Below are 26056 nucleotides of genomic sequence, written 5' to 3' on the forward strand. Positions count from 1 at the left end.
AGGTAACTGATTGCTTAGTTAGTTGCTAACCGTTTTGCTTAGTTGGCACCTAGCTGTCACTAGAGCTTGTATGCTATACATGAGAGACTAAGCCGTCAATATATTAGTTCAGTCTATTACCAAATGGAAGGAATCTTGTTAAGTCACTGAGTGAAAAACCCTCTACAATGATCATGAGCTTTACACCAAATAGATGCTAGGCATCTAGTTATATCCATAAGACATGTTTGTCAGAAAATCTGTCTATTGATGGTGTGTGCATTAACCAAAAGAAATATGGACAGATAGTGCCACTGTATATAAGCAATTAACCAATGACAGACATGCAAGACATATTAAATGTGCATATGTTTATCCAAATGCACTTTTGAGAATAAGAAAACATACATGCTACATGTTTAGAGAGGAACATCAATTATCCAGTGTGATAATTAAGCAAAGGAATACTTATCCAGAAAAATTAAGGTGAGAACAAGCAAGTAAGCAACACAATTGAATTCATCATTCAAGATACACCAAATGATTAACTTATGCAAGAGTTTGGGGAAGAACCAAGGTTAATCATTTAGGATTATCATTTATCCTGAGAGAAAAAATATATCAGTGTTTAGCCATTGTATCTCTTCATTCATACTTTTTAACTTTTCATGATTAAACAATGACATAGAAGATACCCCAAAAGAAATTAGTGTTAAAAAGGAGCATTAGTATTTTTTGGGCACTATCTAATAAAATTTGAACTCGATACATTTGGAAACATGAGGGAAAAGACTAGACAGTAAAAAACTGTTGACTGAAATCCCAGTGGAGAAACTCTTTTTATTGAAACATCTGCCAGTATATCTGCTTCTAAACAAAAAAAAGACATTCATAGAATTGTTCCACAAGAAATGTGCTTAGAAACATACAATACTAAAAGTCTAAATTACAAAATAAAGGTCAAGTTGAATCTCAAAACAAGGATACAAAATTATTGGCTGCTTCTAAACCAAAAAGAGATTGGGTATAGGTATCACTAATGATCTAATAAGAAACTGTACTAGAAACAAATAAGCTTGCTATTTCATTAATGGGAGTTTGCGGGATATGCCTAATGTCAGTTAGATCAGTCCCAATTTTTAGTCAGGCTCAAGTATATGTTCACATTCTGACATGACCCCATTGGATCCTGTCAAAATGAGCCTATAGACAAGTGTCACAATTTATATTTAAATGTCATCTGTTTTTATTGGTCTTCCTCTACCCATATCTATTACAAGTTTCCAGAAGTGTTATCCTAACTCTTCTCTAATGCGTCACTTCTAATTCTTTCCCATCCATCAGTCTATTCACATTAGGAATATCCTCATCTTTGCAAACACAGCACTTAGTCTCTTGTTGGCTTTTCACACATTCAGGCCCACATAAATTTGAAAAGCTCATAATTGTGTGGAGATGTTTTCATAAGCTAGATGAACCACTTTCCTATCAAGAACAACACTTGAAGCACTCCTCTATCATATAAGCCCAACTTGATTGAATCTTATGGTATGCATATCCTATTTCCCCATCATCTGGATGATGGAACAAAGAACTAAAAGGTATACTTGAGGACAAACATGATCTAATTCAATAACTTGTACCATTATAGCTCATGTATAAGAATAAATTCCAACAATTACATGATGAGTACAATGTCAAATAGCTGCTTTATGAAAGGAAGATACTTGAAAAGGATTGGAAAGGGGACATTCCAAACCTAAGTATCATCCTAAAATAAGATCCAAAGAAAAAGAGATTGAAAAATTTGACATTAAAATCCAATCAGTTTAGCTCCAAAGAAGATAGCTGAGAAAAGTGTCAGAAGGAGAGCTAGTCCAGAATCTACTAACAACTTATAGTTACAGAAGTAGAAACAGATTCTTACAAGAGGTTCTATGTGCAGCAGACAGCTATCACAATTAACACTAACAAACTGTTTAGAGCCTGATAGTTAGACTGGATTGATCCTAAGTTGAACCAGCAGAGTAGAGTTACATAAACCAACTTAATGATTAAATATCTACACGTTCCCTCACGTAAAACCCTCTTTTGGGCTTGAATTGTGAAGTAGCATTTTCTATCTATTTAGAAAAATGGAGATACAAGAATCGAACTCTAGACCTTTTGCTCATAGAAGCTCTAATATTATGTCATGAAATCATGTCTTCTAAAAGTTTTAATTAGGCAGAAGCAATAAATGATTATATATCTAACTAGAGTTGCTGCACATAGATACATGCCAGAGACAATCAGCCCCAGCTACAGCAATGGCATTGCCTTGATCTGACTTCTTGACATACACTAATATAACTTATAGATGGACATAAAATAACGCCAGATATTAAGATTCAATGAATTTCCCCACCAACCTTTACACCAAGGAATCTTGAGGTGGGTTTCAGGGCATTTGAAATGTTGAACAGTATTTTGCAACTTAGGACAATTTCTAATGTAAAGAGCAGCTTTTTAGATCTCGGATCCAATGTATTGGTGACACCTCATCATAGAATCACAAGCAAAGCATGTTGCTCTGAAGTCTTTTCACATTTTTGTTGCAATTTTGTTTTCTTCTATTGATTCATGCAAACAGTTGACCACAATTAGAAGAAAGCACATGTTTACTCCTTTTCCGTGGGGGTGAATCTTGCCTCACATATTTAGCATTTGTTATTGCTCTCACTGATAAATTGTCCATTTTGCTAGATGTCAAATCTAGAACCCTGAAATTTTGGTATTAGACTTGGGGAAAGCCTCTTGCCCCTTGCGACCATGCTTAGTAAGTGGCTGGTAATAGAGAGATCAAGCAATATGAAAAATAAATGCCATCAGCAAAAAAAGAAATACAAAATATTTGTGGTGTAATGAATAAGCACGAACCTTCTGAGCAAATGCCTGAGGGGTACAACGTTTAAGTGTAGCAAAGAGACTACATAGAAAACCTTCCTCGCAAAATGACTCTGAACATTTTGAATTGCCCTGTAACTGACAGATCACATCGAAAAACAAAGATTGTCCGAATAAAACTACAAATTAGATGGCATAAACAAAAGGTAAAATAAATATAGATTAAACCAGCCACCTAAAAAGCTGCGCTATTCTTAGAAAAACTCACTTTATAAAATGAGGAAGGAAGCAAAATCTGCCCAGGAGCTTGTGATACTGATATTGCACCATGATTAATTGCATTTAAAGCAAACATCCCAAATTCAGCTAGAATGTGCAGCTTCTGCATTTCACAGAACTCAAATAAACCCTATATACAAGATTCAACAAAGATGCAAAAATAAGTATGCTAATAACGGAAATCTTAAGAACATTTTACAGCGTTGGTCTGGGGATCAATGGCATCTTCAGCTTTTCTGATTGCCCGAAAAATACTAAAAAGATGCAAGACAGCATCATTTACAACATCCAGGTCACCATCAACTATACTGGCATTGGTAAATGCCTGCAGGACAAAGAAGAGCGGACTACACAATAATCCACATGTATTGCAGGTTTTAGAAGTCATTCATATCCCATAAACTGTAAAGCTTTAAACATGATATTGAACAAGAACAACAATATTACCTACAAAAGTCAGCATACAATTTTTCATTCCGACAACCTTTCAGTGGAAAGTCGCTATTCTGAGCAAGGACATGAATCAAATAGACGACCATGTATGTAGGATGTGCAACTGCTCCATGCGCAGCAGAACTTTGTTGTTTACGAGTGACAAGACCATAATCCTTAATAAATTCTGCAATATATTCATAGCTCTACAAAAAAGAAGTATCAGTAATCATCATGTAGCAGAAAGATACAACCCATAATCAAACTGACATTAATAACTAACATTATGAACAAAAGTAGTAATTAGAAATACAATAAAAAAGATGTAACCTCATGAAGAACAAAGATGAAATAAACAAGGAGTGAAAAGCATCACCCCCATATCAAACACCAAACTGCTAAATCACAGTGGAAATTTACTACACAAAGAACAAACTCAGATTGTTTATAAAGCAAAGATTTCAGATGGAGGTCAGCAAATCACTGAGGTGAGATCAAAGGTTAGCAAAGCTTTTACATAAGCAAGGTTGCTTCATGTATACTTCATCAAGATCACCATGGACAAAGGCATGGGGGGCTACCTATACAATCTAGAATGCACATCTTATGAAGTAGAAATGGGAAGGTAAGGCTCAAGAGGACAGGCAACTGTCATTGAAGGAGTAGATGCCAGATCCAATAATAGCCAGAGAAAACAGCAACTCAAGTAGAGGGTCTAGGACAAGTTCGTACCCAGGCTTCAAGTAGTAGTTGAGCATCTACCTCAGATGGCAATAGGCAAGGATGTATATATATATATAGGACTTGGACATTATGGGGTGCCCAAAGTCCCCATCGAGTAGTATGGATGCTTGATATTGTATTTAAGGAGTGTGTTTTTTCTCCCTTAATATCAAGCTTTTAGTAGTTTTTCCTTAAATATGAGAGAGAGAGAGAGAGAGAGATCTTGCAGTTCAAGTGAAAAATACAAGAGGGTAATTTAGTCAATACATAGTGTGGAACCCATCAGCTGTTAGCAGCAGGTTGTGTATGTGTGAGTGTGTGTGAGGGAGAGAGAGAGAGAGAGAGAGAGATCTTGCAGTTCAAGTGGAAAAACCAAGAGGGTAATTTAGTCGATACATAGCGTGGAACCCATGAGCTGTTAGCCGCAGGTTGGTTTAGGCTGTGACTAACGATTACTAACTGTTCTCATTTACTCAGTTACGCCGCCCAATCACAACCGTCCCTGCTAAACAACTATTGAGATCTAATCTGCTGCGGATCCAAGCTAGGAAACTAGCCTTAGAGCAATAGGAACTTAACCTTTGAGACAGCCTCAGTGAGAAGATCTGCAGGTTGCTCATCTGTTGGAATATGCACATCAAGGACCTTGCCTGCATAACCTTCTCTTGAACAAAGAATAGTACACATTACACGACAAACTTGTGAATAGGAACCTTCCACTCTACCAGCAATGACTGCAGTGACAACAGTTCTGCTGTGAGGTCAGTGAATCGCTGAGGCAAGGTCAAAGCTTAAATTTGCTAGAGTTGGTTGAGTGTATGTAAGGCAGTAGTACGTGGAAGGGCTTTGGAGCGAGTTGTCATTGGGTGAGGAGTTGATAAGGGTGGCTGCACTAACCAAATCCACAGGAACCCAACCCATTAATCACAACTGGGGCGGGTTCAATCCTGATCCACAGTCGAGCAGGCTGGTTGCTGAGCAGATCATGTTGCATGTTTATTCAGGTTTAGGGCGAAGCCACCCTGACCGAACCAGCATGGAATGCATGCATGCATGCATGGCATACATGAGTTGGAATCATATGACACTAGTATCAATTTAAACAAACTTACACCGCTCGTAACTTTTTATAGAATATATATCTTATCAATCCAACCAATGAATGACAAAGTGAAAATCATCGAAGAACCTTTATTTATGCATGTTTTAAACAAATATATTACGTTGATTTTCAAGTATATAAACAGTATAATAAACAATTTTGGATTCACATGAAATTTTCTCGAGATAATATATAAGCTTTTAATCCAATGGCTAGGTTTTCAAAAAATTACATGAAGAAAAAAGTTATTTAATGGTGTAACATTTACACTAAGATCAAATGACACCAGTGTAAATTAAATTAGCTCTTACACCATTGAAAAGCTTTCCACTGGAGTTTTTTTTTTTTTTCCTCTCTATATAATACATGCATATATCAATATTAATATTTTAATAAAATCTACATGATATATTAATTTATTTTAATTTCTTTACCTTTAATAGCTTAGAATTAGATGAAGAATCATATAATTTTATGTTTGAATGTGCTTTGGGTTATTGTTGATATCAAACTAGAAAGACCGAGCTTTCCACTACAATTGGTCCCATCTCATTCCAAGTTTTGTGGAAGGAGTTATGAGGGTTGGAAGTCGGCTGTCCCCGAAGACCACTCTGCTCTAGGCAACAAAGTTAAACCAACCATAACTCCACAAACATTGGTTGAGAATCTTTTTGGTGACAATAAACTATACAAACCTAGCTTTCAAACAAAACTAGTTTTCTTCATAATATGCTTCAGAGGTAGCAAGTTGGCAAGTCGATAACTCGACCAATAGAGCTCGTACCATTATAACTACTTGTTCAGCTTACTTTTCTTTAAGTTTGGTAATGTTATGGTCCAAATATCTAATGAAAATATTGCATTAAAAATGAATTAAAAAATATATAAAAGCAACAGGCACATGCATAATAGACATAGACATTAACATACATGATATCGGACATCCTCAATGCCATCTGTCACTCCAAATGCAAATGCACACGTGAATCTAATAGGTAGTTTACGCTCCTTCAACAACTTGTGGATTTTGGCAAGAAATGTTCTCCTAACAAAAGGCGAGGAGTCCTGGAATATGAAGTAGACACCAGAAAACACAACAAATAAAAAATGTGGTATTGACTAATGAACCAAATGAGAACTAGTAAAATATTGATAATTTAAAGAGCCATATATAAGAAAAACTCGATAGAAATTAGAACTAAATTTGCTTTATTCCTTACATCATATATTCTTTTTAATATTCCAGAGACTAAATATTCTTAACTGCATCTGTGGTATGCCAATTATCCTAGATCAGAAACAATCTATAGATTAAATGCCGAATGATATAATATTATCTAACTTATAAAGGAGAGTAGATAAGTTGATACTGTTAAGGAAAATAAGAGGGGTAAAAAGCCGTGTGTCAACAATTCTTTGGCTCAATGGTTGTCTTGAAAAGTCGTAAGGGTACACATACATGCAGAGTTCTGAATACAGATAACTAAAAATGCTAACTATATCACAATGCTGTTTCCAATGCTATATTAATCACGTTTGGTCCGATGAAACAAATCAGTCAACACTATTATCTATATCCTATATCCTGCTATTGACTACTTTGATTCAGAACCCTAGAAATTAAATTCTATTCTATACTACCTTCAAAAGATTTCCAAGAAGGTAGGTAACAGCTCTTATGTCAACATATCTAAGAGGGAAAGTCTTCCATAAAGATCATGAGCTTTGCATAGATGTTAGGAGTCCAATCCTACCCATAAAACATTGTCAAAACATTTGTCGTTGAAGGTGCGTGCATTATGGTCTTAATCATTTATCCCCCACCCCCAAAAAAAAAACAATTTTCCTATCTCGAATTCTTATAGTGTCTAACAATACATTTACATTCATTCTTTGGACATCCACTCTTTGCAAAATCCAAAAGTGTCCTTAGAATCAGCAATCCTCTTGGTGTTCTTGATTACATCTGTTGATATCATATTCAGATAATTCAGTCAATTAGTTGTTAGGTGCTGTTAGTGTCAATTAGGTTAGATTAGAATCAATTATGAATAATTGTGTTTTATCTTTAGTAGGTATTGTAATGATTAATTAGTGTATATAAATATATGAGCTGAGGAGTTCATATACCTCAAGCTATTCACATTAAATCATTGTCTAAACATAGTATCTAAAGCATAGGGTTCTTTTCTGTTTTCAACCACCACTGTCTGTGGTGTTCTATCAGTTGGCTGCTCTTATCTGGGAAAATCAAGCCCACATTTCTTTGCTTGTATTTCAATTGGGAAATAGTATATAAGTGGTTAGTCAATCTACATTTCTTGAGTGAAGAATTATTTTAAATTCAGATGTTACAGAAAAACAAACCTTTCCAATCAAAATAGTACAGCGAAAAATTTCTGGAGTAATATGCAAATCCCACTTCCTAGAAAGCTGAAGAACTGCCTTTGCTGCAGCTAATCTGATACGAGACATGTCATTTTCCCTGTGGGTAACATAGAATAACATTTCCGAATCAAGTTTGACCCGAGAAATTAAATAATTCAATGCAATATATGGTCAGATACAGAAAATGGAAGAGAAATTGTTTAACATATGAGTTCAGTTATAAATATCATAATAACTTAGAAAAGCATAGCTTATAAAGTCTTCTACAAACCATAGTTTGCTATAAATTGTGTTCAACATATAATTTAGAAGTTCTCTAATTACAATATCTTTAGCATGCAACTCTCACTCCAAAGGAAGCAGCTGAGAATCAAACAGATGATGCATAAAGTATTCACCTAAAGCAACAACATTTTACTTAGTACACAAAACTTGGAAAAAAAGAATAAGCAAGTTAGTAAATTACTTTAAAATCCATACCATGAGCCTGTCTCAGTCATATCAAAATTGTTGTTGTATAGCATTGTTGACAAAATATCCAACAAAAACTTAATATTGCATTTGATATGGCCTGCTTGATAAGGTAAATAACTCTTTACCAGGGTTTTAAGTCCATAAATCTGCCCAAAAAGAAAAAATAATTGTGAAAATTACAGAGTCATTATGGAAGAAATACAATGCACTCAATTAGGTTGTTCTCCACCTGCCCCGGTGTGCTATACATCCATAATCCTATAGGATACCACTGAACCACAAAACCTTCTCTTTTTGTACAATAAATTATACCAGTTACGCCCTTACTCAAACACAAGGTGTTTTACCAAATCAACCATACTCGTCATGTTGGCAGTTCACATTAATCAACCATACTCGTCATTAAATAATGCCTTGCCATTTAACTTAAGCGAACAAGTGACCTTTAGCAAACTTAAACTTGAGCATTGATGTATATGTATAGTTCAAATTAAATGTAAAAATATGCTTATCTCTCAAAATAAACAGCTCCATCAACTAGATACACCTTAAGACAGAAATGTTAGATAGCAATGAGGATAAACAAACCAAAGTACAAAACAGAAATGACCAAAGGACCAAAAAAAATAAATAAATAAATAAAGAGGGAGTAAGGATTGTGAAGGAGAATGATGGCGATGTATTGGAAAAGGTTTTGGAAAAGAGGGGAGTAAGGATTGCATATATTGGTGCAATTAAGGACATATATGATAGGGTTAAACAAGCATGAGAACCCAAGGTTGTGTGACAGAGGGAATTCGTGTAAGATTACACCAGTTGTCAACTTTAAGCCCATACCTTTTCACATTAGATTTAGAAGTGCTTACTAAGCATATCCAAGGATGGCGCATGCTTTTTAAAGATGATGTCGTCCTTATAGGAGAATCGTGGAAAGGTTTAAACGAGAAGCTACAATTGTAGAGACAAGATTTTGAAGTACATGATTTGTGCAAAAGTCGCACTAAGACGGAATATATGACGTATAAGTTCAACACCAAAAGGGGGAATACTAACAAAAGTAAAAATTAGAAAAAGCATCATATCAAAAGTAAAGCTTTTTAAGTATTTTCTAGGATCCAAGTGGGTTGGTCAAAATGGTGGAGCATTTCGGGTTTTGTAAGCAACAAAAAATACTTTTAAAACATGAAGGTAATATTTTATGGCTCTACCATGCGGTGAAGCGTGAACATGAACGCAAGCTTAGCGTGGATGAAATGAGGATATTTATACGGATGAACAATAATATATGTTTATAGATAGAATAAGGAACGATGATATGAAAGAGAAAGTTGGAACAGCACCCACTATTGCAAATATAGTGGAATATTGTCTTAGGAGGTTTTAACACAGAGAAAAGACTAGTAGAGCATCTAATAAGGAAAGCAGATCAGATGGAAGATAGACCAGTCGTCAAAGGCAGAAGAAAACTTATAAATACTCTTATAAGATGGCCAAACGAGAACTATGTGTGAATGATCTCATTGCTGACATAATACAAGATAAGCCGAAATAAGTCATTTGATCCACTTAGTTGGATACAAGGTGCTGGTGATGGAGGTGGTACTTGCTAGTAAAAAACTACAGAAGAGGAATGGTGAAGAGGAGGATGATATAAGAGAAACATAGTATTAGAATTATAAAATTTTAATACGGACATTGTTGGAATTAAAAAAAAAAAGAAAACTCATGTCTTAGACAACGTTTGATTTCAAAGACATAGATACAGAGACACAGACACGCTAGTACATGTCAATTGTTTGTTTGTTGAGATACAAATTTTTAATAGACGTACACAAATGCATATAGAATACATGTATTTAGTGTTCCTCTAAAATATTAAGACACAGACACAATCAATTGTACACAATTTTTTACACTTCTATCCCTTGTTAATTTTTAAAATAACAATTTTATCCCTAACCCTAATTCCTTTTTTCTCTTTCTCCTTCTCCATCCAATGAGATGCTCACCATCCTCCTTCCTCCCTCCTCCATCTTTCCTCTGCCACTAACCTCTCCCTCAAGCATTGCTCTTTCCGCCATCGCCGCCACTGCAGCTGCATCTCCTCCTTCGTCCAGATCTGCGGCTGTTGCCTCTCCCCCTCTTCGCAGCACCCACGGCCACCTCTCCGTCTTCCTCTTCGAGTCTGCCATTGCCGCCTCTCCCTCTACCTCGGTTCTTCCCCTTTCTCAGATCTGCTCCTCCGTTGCCTTCTCCTCCCTTTCATTTTTCTTTTTTCTTTTGAAAAATAAATATTCTTGTTGATTCTTGTGAAATTTTTGCTGACTGATTTGTGGTTAATTGTGTGTGATGATGAATCTGTGGTGGTGCAGATGGTGAATGGTAGTGGCAGCAATGGTGGCTGCTGCTTTTTTTGTTTTAAAAGAAAATTTATTATAGGGATAATATGGACCATTTCTAATTTTATTGTGTCTTGTTCAATGTTTTTTACCAAACATAATATATATACACTAATAATTTGTGTCCATATCTTTAATGTTTATGTCTCTGTGTCTTGTCTCAAGAAATACATAAACAAAACGCTGCCTTAGCTATCAAGTGGGATATAAATTGTCTTAGTGTGTGTCCTTGTCAAGAAACTTTGTGTCTTAACTAAACAAAAGGTGGACGTGTGTCATAGTGTTCATGTCTCCCATGGACATGGACGCTAAGAAAATGTTTGGTTGTTGTCCATCTCCCTAGAGAATGGCACAAGCCCACCATTTGATTTGGTGAAACACAGTTCTAATGAACACGAGGCATAGAAACACACTAAGACATCAACACAACATTTTAAGCAATAATTTGCCAACTATGCCCTTATTCTAAATTTTTATAATTCCACAATTACGCTGATTATAATTTCATATCTCTCATCTTCTCCTTCTCCCTCCCTTCTAGCCAAACCACCACTGGCTCTCCTCGTTCCCAACCACCCAGACCACCGCTGCCTCTCCTCTTCCATACCTCACTTTCTTCACTGCCTCTATGCCTCTGCCACTTGCACCACCACCCCAATCTTAGTATTTGTTTCGCTTCCCAGATCTGCCGCAGTATTGCCTTCTGAATCTATCATCTCACCTCTGGCTCACCTTCTACATCTGACTTTGTGTTGCCACCTCCACCTCCATGTGCCTTTGGCCAGCCACCACATTGCCACCTTAGCCACCTTCTGTGTCTTCGTCTTCCTTTCTTGAATTTGTTTCGCTTTTTATTTTTGAGAAAGATTATTGAAAGGGGAAATTTTAGTGAAATGTTTTTTATGGTAGAATGGTGGTTGTGGTGATTAGTGGTGGTGGAAAGGTAGTTGTGATTGTAGGGATAAAAATGACATTTTGATAGAAGAGTATCTTGTGTCTTCCGTCCTATTCTTCATTATCAAACTAAAGATTGAAAAAATCATGTATTTTGTGTCTGTCTCCAGTCTTTATGTCTTATGTCTGTGTCTCTGGACAGACACTTATCAAACAGAGCCAAAACAAACACTACCACACGGACAGGCCCAGCCGATATATGGACAATCCCAGCTGGTCCCAACAGTTCCTACTGGCCGTGGCATGGCATGTCTCTGGCAATCCCAGCTGGTCCTCTTTTCTCTTCAACAGTCTTAGTCTTCATCATACTTCTTTTTCAAGAGTCTTATTGTAACAAGCTTAAAGCTTAACCTTTAGCTATAGGGATAGTGTCATATCAAGTAATATCTCTTGTAAGTTATTTATGTAACAAGCTTGATGAATATGGTATAAAGGCTCAGAGCTTGAGGGGGAGTGTTGAGAAAGTCGGTAGAGTCGTTAGTAGTTGAATTTATTGAAAGTAGTTGAGTAGGTGCTTATATTTATTATTCTCTTCTATGTATATGTAGGTGTCATCTATTGTCAAGAAATTGAGAGTCATTCTATTATTTATTGAGTTACCTATTATTTCCTTGACTTCGTGATAAAACATCATTGCACCATCAGATCCATGTAGTCAATCCAAACTAACGGGAGATGTTCTGGTTATTTTATATATACATACTCAATTCCTTAATAGTGTTCATACTACAGGGGGACTGCAGCTTATAAAAATTACAACTGTTAGACCTCTTCCTATTTGTCTAATATAAGAAAGACATCAACTATCAATTACTGGGATCTGAACTTTATTTCATTTTTTCCCCCTCTTTTGTTGTCTGCATCTACACCAAAATAGAAACTACTGAATTCAAATAGACCATCCGATTTGTCATACTAACCTTTAATTGACAAGATTCGCAACATTGAGCAGTATTAGCTAAGCATGTCACACTATCACCATCATCCAAGTGCTCCATCTAATAAAAAATGCAAGGTGTAATAAATTTGCAGATTATTAGCCTTATTCCGGCAAGATGAATAAACAAGATAAGTTATGTTTAATTCAAATTACTTGAATAATCTTTTGTGTTATATATGATGTGATCTCTTCGCCTCTAGTTTCAAAAGTCAAAACAGAGTGTTGTGCAATACAACCCAGGGACTGCAAAACTGTCGGGACATTCCACTGGCTATACAAAGGATCGATCAACGCCTGTGCAAAAAACAATAAAAATAGAAAACAAACAGTTTGAATCGACAGTCATCAATAAGAATTAAATGACCTATAATCAAACAGCTAAAAATCAACACTTGTACCAGTAGTTAGAATAACAAATTAATCTTCCGAAAAAATAATGTCTAGAATAAAAAAATAAGTTTTTGGGCTTTATATGACACCCTTAACACTTATTTTAGTTGTCTAAATACTGGCTTTAGTATTTTTCCTTTCTTTATTTCTTCAGTTATTGACTTTTCGATGTAGTTTACACAAGATATCAGAGGCTCTTCATGTAACTTGGGCCTTATTGTGTACTCCTTGGCCACAAAGTCCACTGGTCTAATAATTAGTGATCACTCTCGAGCAAAGTTGCGGGTTCACTTCTCTAGTGCATGATGCCCAAGAAAAGTAAGCTCCAGTTACTTGTCGAGGACCAAAATACAACCTTAACCCATGTTCTAGTTGTCCAAATATATGCTTTAGTATCTTCTTTTCCCTTTTCTATTCCTTGAGTTTTAGCTTTTCATTGTACTCACATTATTCAATTGATGATAGATTTGAAATCTGAAAAATATTCGGTTTCTGTTCTTATGATATCCAAGCAATACAGGAAAATTCTTGACCAAACATGGATGATGGAAAATATGAACACAATGTTTTACTCCATCAAAATTATAATCACATTGGCATCCTTATAAGATTACCTCGTATAAATTTAAGAAAACTGATTGCTCAGTAGTTATGGCAGCTATTGCAGAGACTGAAAATTTGGCCTGTGTGCGAGTTCCATCCAAGCACATTTTCTTAAGAAATGGATAAATATCACTGCAAAGTGAAAACACACAGAAACTTAGAATGGCAACCAAAAATCAGTTCACTGATAACTAAATATTAGTTTGCTTATACTGAAAATGGATAATTAAATATTAGTTTGATACATTGGAAAGTTTAATTGTATTAAAACATGCATTTTTTAACAATTTTTACATACATTACACACAACACACAAACAAGATAAAGACATGAAAGCAAACTACCTAATATTAAATGAAACATGAGCTCCTGCCTTTGCTATAATCTCAATCAGCTTGTCATTAACAGGACTTTTCTGTTCCAATAACATTTGAAACTGCATTTCCAAGCCTTTCAGCATTGTAGGGAAAATTCTGACAATAACCTGGTTCAAGAACAACGTCAATAACTCTAGAAGCATTCAACTAAGATACTATTACCTGACTAATAGAAGCAGAGGCTTTCTTCAATTTGGCCACTATAGTATATATAGAAAAATTTGGTAGATGTAAAATCCTTCATGTTCATAACTCTAACTTTTGTCCTAACTACATTAACATAAAGACTAGGACCGTTTTAGAGGGATATCTCAACACCCTTCCTAGGTCCTGATGGCTTAACCAATAAGGCAGACCAAAAAAACCAAACCCATTAACCAAATTTCACCAATTTGATCCTCAACCTCCACCAATACCCACATAACTGGAAATATAAAACCTGAACATAAGAAAATAAAAAATTGATGGTGTGAATCCATGACAGAGACTTGCGAGATCAGTTGTAAGGAGATCTCTGCGCATTGTAACAACATACTGTTAATTATGAATAACAGAGTTTAGATTTATCATTTACCCTTCCTTGATAAGGCAAATAACTCTTCAAAGTTGCTTTAAAATGCAGTGTGTAAAACAAAATTTACACGTATACCCAGTCATAAAAAATGTTTGATTTACCTTCAAGTATCTTGAGAGTTTTATAAACACTACCATCTCATTAGATGATATAGTATAAAACACTATGAGTTGTATTTAAAAGCTACTGATGGATAAGCATTACACATTAAGAGATAGTCACTACAGCACTGAAGTACTTTTGCTGATACAAAAATATCGACCTATTTGGCAACGTATGGACATCAGCATCCAAAAATATCTGGTAGTGGCCCAAGATGCTTGAGAGCAAATCAACAGTATAGGATGTTGAATGAAATCAAATCAAATCAAATCAAATGAGAGGAAGAACTAGTTAATAGCAATGATAGTAGACAAAAAAACATAGCTAGTACTCACTGTTGAAAGGGGATAAAATGGTTGTAATCTCCCCCTCTCACGAGAGAGAGAGAGAGAGAGAGAGAGAGAGAGAGAGAGAGAGAGACGAAAAAAAGTAATTAAATAAAAGAAAGTAGCGACTTTAGTTACCAGAAGAAGATCCACAGAAGAATCCTCCAAGTGATTATTTCCACTTTGGTTATTCAACAGAAAATCTAAGATATACTGGACATGCTCTGAGCTGAAAATGTTATTTGAACATCTGGAGAAGATTGATTGCAGAAATTCGTGATACGGATGGTTGTCTCCAATCATTCCCAGCAGAACATCCTGTAAAAGAAATAAAACAAGATAGAAAAATTGAATATCAAAAGATGAAGTAATAACCACAATGGGAACAATAATTATGAAAAATATTAGGGGTTTATATCACATACATAAGAAATCTACCCTCGAGTAGCTTCCTATACAAGCTATTGCTACAGAATATTCATAATCTCTCTGTCCCCCTCCTCCCGCACCCCCCAAAACCCTTTTCTCTCTTTTTCCCCTCTCTCTTTCACACACACACTAAGATCTAATATGGTATCATAAGCTCCCAAAAGTGCTAATGCATCAAGCCACAATAAAAAACCCCCCATCATCAGTGACCCCACCGCCGATTCCCACACTCTCACAAACTCGATAAAAAGAACTTTCTTCTATTGCACCGCAAAGTTCTGGCTGCCATCAAGAGCGACTATATATACAGCCTGATCGATCGTGCACCATTCACCTTGACCAGTATGACTAACCAAAGGCGGTACTTGGGAGGAGAAATACGGCAAATGGTCATTACTTGGCTCACAATGTCAATATGGCTGAGGCTAATTCTCACTCTCATCATCGACCATGACTTTACTTGCCAAGACTAGGAGAAGCTCGAGCTCTACTCCTCAAAGGCTTGAGCTCATGTTTATCAACTCAAGATAGAGCTTAGCAACGTTGCGAAGACCTCACAACTATTAAACAAGTACATCCTTAGATCTGTGCACTCACCAATGCTCTCACATCCGCTAGAAGTCTGATTTCCAAACAAGAGCATGTTTCCGCTATCATAGCTGGCCTTTCTAGCAAATACGATGTTTTTGTTACTACTATCAACACCAGATCAAATTCCCACTCCATTCCTAAAGTCAAAAAGCACATCATGACTCGTGCAACAGGAGTAGAGAACACTAGAAGCTATGGTTAACTACAAGCTATGGTTATTGCTCCAGGCTCACGTTGCTTCAAGAGATTCGAATTTTGCTGGTCAACTACAAGTTATGGTTAGTTTCAGAGGTGGTCATATTGGCAGTTTTTAAACAAGGATTATTCTGTGAATTTTTGAGGAAAAACCTCCGCAGCTAATGGTTATACATATACATTGAACTACATACTCTGCATAATTACTATCTCAAATAAAGGGAAACGACAACAAAAACAAAGCCTTATCCTAATAGATATGATCGGCTACAGGGATCAAGCGACCCTATTGTGCCCTACCGGGTATAATGTCTGCAGTGAGATTGTTTACACATAGATCTCCTTTGACCACTTCGTGTATGGTCTTCTTAGGTCTTCCTCTTCCTTTCACTACCTGCCTATCTGCGGCTGATCCAGCCTCTAAACCAGATGCTCTGCCGATCTTCTCCCCACATGTCCAAACCACCTGAGACAAAATTCTATCATCTTTTCAACAGAAGATACTACTCCGAATTTTCCTCTTATATGCCCATTTCTTATTCTGTCTATAAATGTGTTTCAGTGTTTGTACGCTCATCCATCTAAACATCCTCATCTCTATCACACTAAACTTATGGTCATGTTCACCTTTTTGCCACCCAACACTTCATTCCATATAACATAACTGGTCTAATGGCAGTGCGACAAAATTAACTCAAGTTTTAAAGGTAAAACAAGAGACCACTTTAACCAACCAGCTTGAATCTTATGTTTTACATCCTCAATTTTTCCATTGTCCTATGTAATACACCCAAGATACTTAAATCTCTTTATTTGTGGTAGGGTGCTTTTTCAAAGTTTCACTTTTTTGTTGGTGTTTTCCCTCATCATCCCGTACTTATATTCCTTATATTCCATATATTCCCTTAACTATGCCTTATGTGCAAACCATACACCTCTAAAACTTCTCTGAACAAATATAGCTTCTGACTTAAATTTTCCTTTGATTAGAATAATGTCGTCGACAAAAAATATACACCATTGTACAGGCTCTTGGATATGCTCGGTAAGCACTTCCAAAACCAATATTAAAAGATATGAATTAAGACATAACCCTTGATGTAGTTCTACACCAATGGGAAATTCCTTTGTTACACCACCTTGAACTTGGACAAAACTAATCCTCAAGAACTTGTGTCTCCTGTCTCAATCTTCGTTCTATAATTGTCTCCCATAACTTCATGGTATGACTTATGAGCTTAATCCCTCTGTAGTTTCCATAATGTTGTTATCATCCTTATCCTTGTAGATAGGAACTAAATACTCTTCCTCCACTCGTTTGGCATCTTCTTAGACTTTAAAATCTCATTGAAAAGTTTGATTTGAAAATCAAATAAGTCGTATCTTACTCAAACCGATAAAAAGAGCTGAGGTTATGCTAAAAGCCGCTAGTAGAAAACCGAAATAACTAGTTATAGTGGGCATAAAGAAGCTAAATGAAATAAGTTCTTTTTATACGTATGTTTACAAAGCACTTCCCTAAGTTTCCAAGGAAATACAATCGAATAGGAGAAGAAGAAAAAGATACCATTTGAGAAATACAATTGAGATTTGTGGATTTATCAATCATTATAGACGAACAAAAATAGAGTGACATTGGTAAGAAATCAATTCATCACCTATGACAACTATCCATCCTGTGGTTCAAAATCAACAGATTTTTTGAGCAACTCGTTCAAATATTTCCTAGGCCTACTATCCTACTTTTCTTCATCCGTCTTAGCACCTCTTTTCTTCAAATCTCCTAATAATTAAAGTTTTGGTCTTCTTCCCTCATATGTTAACGACCAAAACACGGAAAAATCTCATGTCATTCATTAAATAACTTGTGAAAGTAGCTCTTCCACTTTTTGTTAAAGCATATGTGACCAAAATCTCACCATTCTTGTCCTTAATGCACTTAACTTAATCCAACTCTCTCGTCCTTTTTTCTCAACGCTTTGCTATCTTGTATATACCTCTTTCCCCTTCTTTTGCACCCAAAGACTAATAAACACCCTCATATGATAGGTAATCTACACACTTCTAATGACAGATTCTTAGGAAAGTAGTAGTTTGGGATAAAATTAGGTGTTTAGCATCTATATGGCATAAAGCATATGGTTTTGCAAAAGGACTTTCCCTCTCAGATATGATGAGAGATTATAAAGCTGCAGTTCATTAAAGTTTGTCTCTGTGTGTGTTTTCCTTTAATTTGTATTTCCTTTGGTTTGGGAGGAACTCCTTTCCTCCGCTCCTTTGTATTGTTCACTCAATACCTTAATGAAATTCTTTCTTTTGTTATAAAAAAATAAACTAAATAATGTTAACCAAGAACTGTAATAGGATAAACTAGAAAACATACTTGGTTGGCTTGTCTAACTATGAAAGTCTGTTTCTCCAATAGTTGTTCAATTGATTTAAACAACTTATTATCTTTAGTCAAGTTTAAACTGCGAAAGCCCTCTTTAGCCTTGTGACAATCCGGGAAGGATTCAGCCATTTCTGCAAGAATATCTTCAATCTTCTTATGTAGGTCTTCAGAACCAACTCCCTGAAAATATGTTAAAAAGAATAAAAGATCTATTATTTCCCGAATAACAATTATGATCTGAAAGCATAGGAGCTGTCTCAAGCATTATGACATCAATCATTTAAGTCCTAAAGTATTAACTATCAACAACAAAGCATTCGGCTACTAGGCAAGATCAACTGCATAGATCAAATGTCGTCACAATACCCTATCATAGAACATATCTTTGTTCAATCCATTTGTACTTTAACCTTTTCTAATGTGGTACTTAATATAACTACACCCGAAAAAGAGAAATATGCAATAAAATATTATTTAAGAAAATGTATGAGCAAAACAACATTTCTTAACAAAATTTTGAAAACAACTTATGGACTATAAAATGTAAGCATATCTACTAAAAAATGAAAATAAAGGATCCCAAGAAAACCAAAAATAATCCAGCAATAGTATTTCGCTTTAGGTGCAGTCCTTCCCCAGACCCTACAATGCGAGATGCTTTTTTATTATTATTACACTACATTCAGGGAGAAATTTGGACATGCACCAAAATAGACACCCATAATTTTTGTTCGATAATTAATCTGCTTAATGCATTACCCAAATCCCCAAACAAATAATACATTAAGATTCTTGTTGGGGGTTCTTTGGGTACAAGAGTTGGGAACTTGGCTTCGGAGATTTGTTGTAGGCCACAAAAGGAGGCTTGAATATTGACAATCTAGTGTCTAGGAACACTATATTGACAGTGGAATGTCTACGGCAATTTCCTTGAGAGCCTCACATATATCGCATCATGTTTTATGGAGTAGGTATGAATTGGAAAAGAATGGTAAGGGATGCTAATTCTACTATCCATACAATTTCTACCCTCTAAAAGTTCATTACTCAAGGTTATGCTACCTTCAAACCTTTGCTTATCATGGGTGATGGTTCACATTTTAACATTTTGGAAGACCATTGAATATAAGACTCCTTTTATTCTAAGCTTTTCTCATTGTTGTTAAACTCCTTATCACCTATCTTCCTTGTGAAACTCCCAATCCAAAACTTCTATACTAAATAGGATTCTACGTATTGTTAGGACATCTACCCTTTTCACAACATACATGATAGAGTCCACTAAATTATTCATTCTTTTCTCCATGATAATGTTCCTTTGTCCTCCATGATAAAAGGTGTCTTCTATTGAATCACCTGGCTTGTATAGTTGTAAATCGTATTTGAAGTTCCTTACTATTTAAATCTAAGCCTCTTTCAACCTTGATAAATCCATCTAGAAGTTCACAACTCCCTCTAAATCAACTCCTTCATCTGGAAAATTGTGTTCAATAAAATTAATAGCAATGACAATTTGAACACATAGCTTCTCCCCTAATGTAGAGTGGGAAATTTAAAATCAAAATTTTATCTGCTTTTCGTGTGTCTTATGCCTAACTTTTTATGGGATACTTTGGTTGGTAGCTTTGGTGGGAGTTGGCAAAATCTGTGGCAATGCATAGTATACACCACGGAATGGAGCATTTCGTTAGAGCCAAATTCACACCTTCAATTATACATTTTTGGACAAGCGAATTTCATTGGATGAGATTCAATGTTTAGCCTTATTTTGATGTAAAGCTGATAATGATTTCAAAGGACAACCCCCAACAAACATGTTGAGAGATAGAAAAGCTACACTTCATTGATAGCTTCCTTTTTCTCTCTTGTAAGAAAGGTATCTTATCCTTACATCTTGTATTATTCCTCTCTACATTAACGATATTCTTTTATCAAAAAGGAAAAACTGCAATAGGGCTTCATTAACTGGAATGTATGATAGACATCACATCAGTGCATAGGAGGTAATTCAATCTAAAGCATGTAAACAGCATATCGGCCAAATAATGATCAAGACATTGCTATTGGCTAGGTAACCTTCATTCTTGCTCCATTATGTCACACAAAAGTACACAACGAATTCAAGCTTCGTAACTATCCTCATCATTATCTTAGATACATTTGTATTAGAAGCTACTTATTTTCCACACCCAGATGTGTCACTCAGCAATTACAAACCGGAAGCATCTACTCCACAATTGTTACTTATTAACTTGCTTTCAATGCTTGTATATTACTTTCCACCACTGGTATGTTCACAACTTTGTATTCTACCTATTTCTAAACACCAAAAGTAAAAGGAAACAAGGCTAAAGGCATGCCTCACATTCAATCATTGTAAATGTAATTCAATATTTGTACCTTCAATTTCTTCCTCATAGCCAGATAATTTTTCATTTCATTTTGTAGCCTGAAAACAAGAACAACTTGTAAGTAATACTGCATCTTCATCCTGTTCACCATAGTGCATTGGTTACTACCTTCTCTTTTGAGTCAAAATAGTAAGCAGAGCTTTTTCATGTTGAGAACTAAAAAGTGAAAACATGTGCATCCAGTGCTTTGTCCTCTCCTCTACAGGAAGGTTCTCAGGAAACAAATCATCAGCAAAAACAAATTCCATGTTCTGTGACCTGAATATATAAAATAAACATTTATATTTGACAAACTCTATTTGTTCTTATTTAATTAGCAAGCTAGTGTACTTAAGCTCACCCAAATTCCTTGCAATCTTTATCATAGCAAAGCAACATAATTTTACATGGAATCTTCTCAAAGTGGTCGCTAATTGTCATGCTGCCTTTCCAACATTCCGTGCAGTAATCTTGATACACTTCAATCATCTTCTTCAAGGCCCTCTTTCTGACGGATATCTGGAAAAGCATTTGTACCAGTCAGGATTCCTATATTTGTTCTTCAGCAAGAAAAAGTATTCAATAGCACATGCCTTTTTATCCCGAAGTCTTTCAGTGGCTTGAGATATTAGTTTGGATGGAACGAGTTTCAGGTTTGACCTGGAAATATCACAGGCAACAAGAACTGCCTGCATTCTCACTCGGTCATCAAAGTCCAGCAACCGGTCTTCAACAGCAGCTGCTTGGTTGAAGAGTTATCATAAGTTAATTTCATGTACATCGAACAAAACTGCTTTATCACAATGATAAGTAAAAAATATCAAGAACAAACATATGTCATGCAGCTTACAGATAATTTCATCTGATTCTGTCCCATAAGGTTTGGCCACATAAATAGCTTTCGAACACTGTAGAGCACTAATCCTTACATCCACAGATTTATCAGAAAATCTTTCCAAAAACTCCACAAAAAGATCGTGATACTTCTGTGCAACAAGCTCCTCAGAGAATGCAAAAAGCTTGCCAACCAAATTAACAGATTTTATCCGAACATCAACCTGATCAGCCTATGAAGTGGGTTGAAGAATTGTTTTTCAAGAGAGGAGGGGGGGGGGGGGGGGGGAGGGGTGCATCAATTCATCAATTCATATGAAGAAAATAAATAGTGTCAAAATGGTTGAAGTGGATATACCAACAATTCCTCAATTAAGCTTGGGATGACAGCAACTAGCATTTGAGGTGCACATTGAAAAACCTTGAATATGATTTCATGATATGATTCTTTAAGCTCACTGACCATAGCATCTCGGGCATGTATACAGGATATAAGATACCTACAAACTAGGGAGTTCAGTGCATCCTCTTCTGCACAACTTTTGATGACTGATGCAGCTAGTTGATAAGCAGCAGAAGTTGCATCCTGTTGTTGGGTAAGTTACAGCCAAGTGAGATTATGAAACAAGCTATCTTTCATTTAATTCAAGATAAATGTCTTTTTGGATGAAAAAATAAAGAAAGAAATGTCTTATGCACTTGTACTCTATAATTAAGAGCCATTATACCCAGCAATTAAGGTGGACATCCGGCATAAAGTATTCAATAACTATTACTGATATTATAGGTAGTGTTTGGTTGATGTCCATGTCTCATTGTGACACATGTCTGCTGTTTGGTTTGGTGAGACACAAATTTTTTATGGACACGGGAGGACACGGATGGACACAGAGACACTAAATTTGTGTACCTCCAATTTGATGAGACACTGAGACACAACTTATGAGACACTAATTTTTTACTCTTTTACCCTTATTCAATTTTTAAATTTTCAAAATTTATCCTCTTATCTCTTCAAATATTTCTTTTTTTACTTTCTCTTTTAGATTTTACAACCAAATTTGTTCTCCCATTTTTTTCAAAAAAAAAATTATACATTTAACTTTTTATTTATTTAAATTTTAATTAATCTTTGATAAATTTTAGGCTTTGGTTTTCTATTTTTAAAAAAAAAAAACTGTATATTTAATATTTGAATGATAATTTGAGATGATATTAGAAGGAAAAAATACGAAAAGAAATAAAAATTTAATTGTAATGACATATGTAGCATTTGAGGTGATGGGTGTGTAGTGGTGTTGATAAAATTGTGGTTAAATGAAGGGTAATTCAGTCTTTTTCAAATATTTGCGTCTTGTTCATTATTTTTACCAAACACAATACATAGACACAAATATTTTATGTCTATGTCTTTAATGTCTGTGTCTTTGTGTCTGTCTCATCCTATACATCAACCAAACGGAGCCATAGTTACACTGATGCTTTGTCCAACTACTCAATGATGAATTTTGCCCAACTTTACAACCCATGTATTCAATGAAGCCTTAATAGAAGCTACTTCAACTGATGTTAATGCTTGAATTCATCTATGAGAAACTGTGAAAGCATCACTAGCAACAAAACAATTGAATGGAAATTCAAGCACACTGCTAGTTAGTACTCCTTAAAAATTTGCTCAAGTATGCAACCAAATAAAGCATCAATAGAAGCTAGGCATGAACATAAAAAAATATCTTACCTTTTTCCCCTTTATAAGATTTCGCAAAATCACTTCCAACAGTTGCTGAGAAGCCTCCTCACTCTCATTCAATAAGTTTAGCATTATAGAAGACATGGAATAAATCAAACTATCATGGCTATCATCGCTGCAAAAAGGGATGAAGTAGATTAAGTGTCATTAACTCTTCAATTATAATTAATAATATAGATACACATAAAGTTTCTTTTAATTATTAAAGTAGTGGATGCTGCACAGGAAAAGCAACAAAGGTCAAGAACTACAAAACTCCCAACCACTGCTTCCTATCACTATATGATAATGTTAACGTGGATAATACATGACAATATAACAAGACCTAAGTTATAACAAAATTGAATCGCGTGCAATGTAATCCAATAAAACAGCCAAGTAAAAAGAGGATGAAAGGAAAGGTAGATCTCAACCTCACAACAGAGAAGAAAATATTGAACATCTCAAGAACCAAATCTACGCAGTCAATCTCCAGCATTATCACACAACACCTTAATTGAGCCACAGTGTCCAATAGTTTAACCCTCTTTGAGAAGTATGGGCTTGCAATATCAGCAAGATCCGCAAACGAATTAACAATGAGTTTAAAAACCTCCTGAAATTGAATGAGAAATACATTTCCAATCAGCACAAAAGAGCGAATACAACTCAAGCCTGAAATAATAATAATAATAATAATAATAATAATAATAATACAAATTGGGGATAAGGGATCCCCTATGCAAACACAAAAACAAACAACCCAAGCCTTAATAATAATAATAATAATAATAATAATAATAATAATAATAATATTAATATGCACGTATTTAATTATTTTATGCAAAATGAGTACCCTTAAATACTTGTCTTCAAAAGGTGGTTCTGGTGCTTTGACTCTAAAAATTTCCGTGACACAAATAGCAACCAAAAGCCGAACATCTTTATCAGGATGTCGAAGCAGACCACAACAAAGAGAATCCACCAGCGGCTTCAAAGCAGCTTCTCGTTTCTGAGCAGCCTGCGCTTCTTTAGCGTTTTGCGGCTGAGGAGACTGCTCTAACTTACACAAAGCATTTACAGCTTCCTGTTCAAGTGCAAAAAGTTAAAATAAGATAAAATAAACAAACCAAATAACAAAGACTCCTCATCTTAACTTTGATTACTACTGTAGTCTCAACAACTTGTTTCTTAAAGTAGGGTAGCATGGTAAGAGACTTTCTTAAAAAACAATTGATGGTAATAGCATCGACTTCCACTTCCGAAAAACAAGGAATATCAACCAAGCAAGAATTTTAAAAGAAAAAAATGGACAGAAAAGAAACAAAAAAGAATAGAAAATTGAAGCACGCATGTCACGTAGAGAATGAGAGTAGGGAGGGAGGATGATGCTTACTCGAAGCGATTTGACAATGAAATCCTTGTTTGGACGAGTTCGGTGGGCAAGTTGAATGCCGAGTTCGGACAGGCGTTGCAGCAAGGGTTCGTCCATAGGGATACTAATGAACGAAAGGAATGTTACGAGAACTTCTCAGAGAAAACTAATCAAACACCTGATGCATTCTCAGACATCCTGCTCATAACAATTAAAAGTTCTATTTCTTGACGCATTCTCAGAAGTCCTGAAAAAAGTCCAAAACTCGAACCAACTCAGAATCATTCAGTAGCCACGATCTACAACCATCAACCGAGTAACATCCATAACAGAGTATCAATTATCAAATTATTAAAACTGATAGAATAACAGACGAAGTGACAAACAGGTAACTAACAGCCATAATAAATGCTAATTTTAATTTTGAAAGAGATGTGACGGAGATGGAGGGCGAAGATGTACCAGAAGGACAGAGAGGAAGCGGAAGAAATGCCAGAGCAAAAGCAGGGGCGAATGGCGGATTAGGACGACAGAGCAGAAGCGCAGGCAACGATGGAGCACCACCGACCACTAACGTAGCAAATACGAAGGCGAACGTGAGGGGAAGGAGCAGAAGCAGCGGCGGAGGCGGCGAGTACAGGAGGAGCGGAGGCCGGAGAGCGTCTCCGAGGGTTTAGGATTCAAGAATGTCTCTGGTGAAATCGGATTTTTTTTTTTTTTCCTTTTGGGTGTTTGGTGAAATCGGATTTTATACTTTGATTTACTTATTTAAAAATAGAGAGTATCATGAAAATTGGTTGCCGCGGCTTTTATCCAATGTTCTGAAAACCGGACCGGACCGGCCGGTAAAACCGGTCAAATCGAAAACCAGCGATAAAAATGGTCCGATTCGCCTCTAATAACCGTCCTTTGGCAAATCGCTGTAAAATAGTCGAACTGGCCGAAACAGGTTGGTTGGACCGGACCGATAACCCGCCGGTTCTTGATAAATAAACGGCGCTGTTTTGATTTTTTTAGGAAAAAAAAGCCCAACGTTGCGTTTACTCCCCCCTCCCCCCAAACCCCTCTACCAATTCGTGAATCAATATACTCTGTGATGGGTTGGAACCGAAATTCCAACACCTAAACTCACCGGCAAGTGGATCGGGTCGCATCAAGTAATAATAACTCACATGAGTGAGGTCTATCCCACA

The 26056-nt window shown here is 35.8% G+C and overlaps 1 protein-coding gene across 2 annotated transcripts; it reads right to left on the reverse strand.

Moving 5' to 3' along the window:
- Nucleotides 1–2579: 2579 nt before the first annotated feature.
- Nucleotides 2580–25649, reverse strand: LOC112776054 (sister chromatid cohesion protein PDS5 homolog B). 2 transcript variants are annotated; one of them, XM_025820014.3, is made up of 25 exons: nucleotides 25326–25649; nucleotides 24885–25110; nucleotides 24345–24575; nucleotides 23923–24104; nucleotides 23498–23624; nucleotides 22118–22345; nucleotides 21776–21992; nucleotides 21519–21664; nucleotides 21287–21444; nucleotides 21055–21204; nucleotides 20936–20984; nucleotides 18527–18715; nucleotides 15067–15246; nucleotides 13894–14033; nucleotides 13561–13681; nucleotides 12710–12850; nucleotides 12537–12614; nucleotides 8270–8409; nucleotides 7769–7886; nucleotides 6332–6466; nucleotides 3592–3782; nucleotides 3344–3491; nucleotides 3134–3247; nucleotides 2899–3003; nucleotides 2580–2805 (listed from the first exon to the last, which is right to left on the reverse strand). In XM_025820014.3, the coding sequence occupies exons 2-25, from the start codon at nucleotides 24978–24980 to the stop codon at nucleotides 2734–2736; spliced, it is 3456 nt and encodes a 1151-aa protein (XP_025675799.1). In that variant the 5' UTR covers nucleotides 24981–25110; nucleotides 25326–25649; the 3' UTR covers nucleotides 2580–2733. The 2 variants fall into 2 exon arrangements, with proteins under 2 accessions (XP_025675799.1, XP_025675797.1); XM_025820012.3 differs by having other exon boundaries at nucleotides 24885–25162; nucleotides 25326–25646.
- Between the last annotated feature and the right edge of the window lie 407 nt (nucleotides 25650–26056).

Source organism: Arachis hypogaea, chromosome 19 (assembly GCF_003086295.3).
Source record: "Arachis hypogaea cultivar Tifrunner chromosome 19, arahy.Tifrunner.gnm2.J5K5, whole genome shotgun sequence".
Classification (NCBI taxonomy): Eukaryota; Viridiplantae; Streptophyta; class Magnoliopsida; order Fabales; family Fabaceae; genus Arachis; species Arachis hypogaea.

Coding starts and splice junctions, on each gene's coding strand:
- LOC112776054 (XM_025820014.3), bottom strand. CDS start 24,980: ATGGACGAACCCTTGCTGCAACGCCTGTCCGAACTCGGCATTCAACTT. Junction 20,985..21,054: donor ATTTTGACTCAAAAGAGAAG/GTAGTAACCAAT, acceptor TCTTGTTTTCAG/GCTACAAAATGAAATGAAAA. Junction 6,467..7,768: donor GTACTATTTTGATTGGAAAG/GTTTGTTTTTCT, acceptor TTCATATTCCAG/GACTCCTCGCCTTTTGTTAG.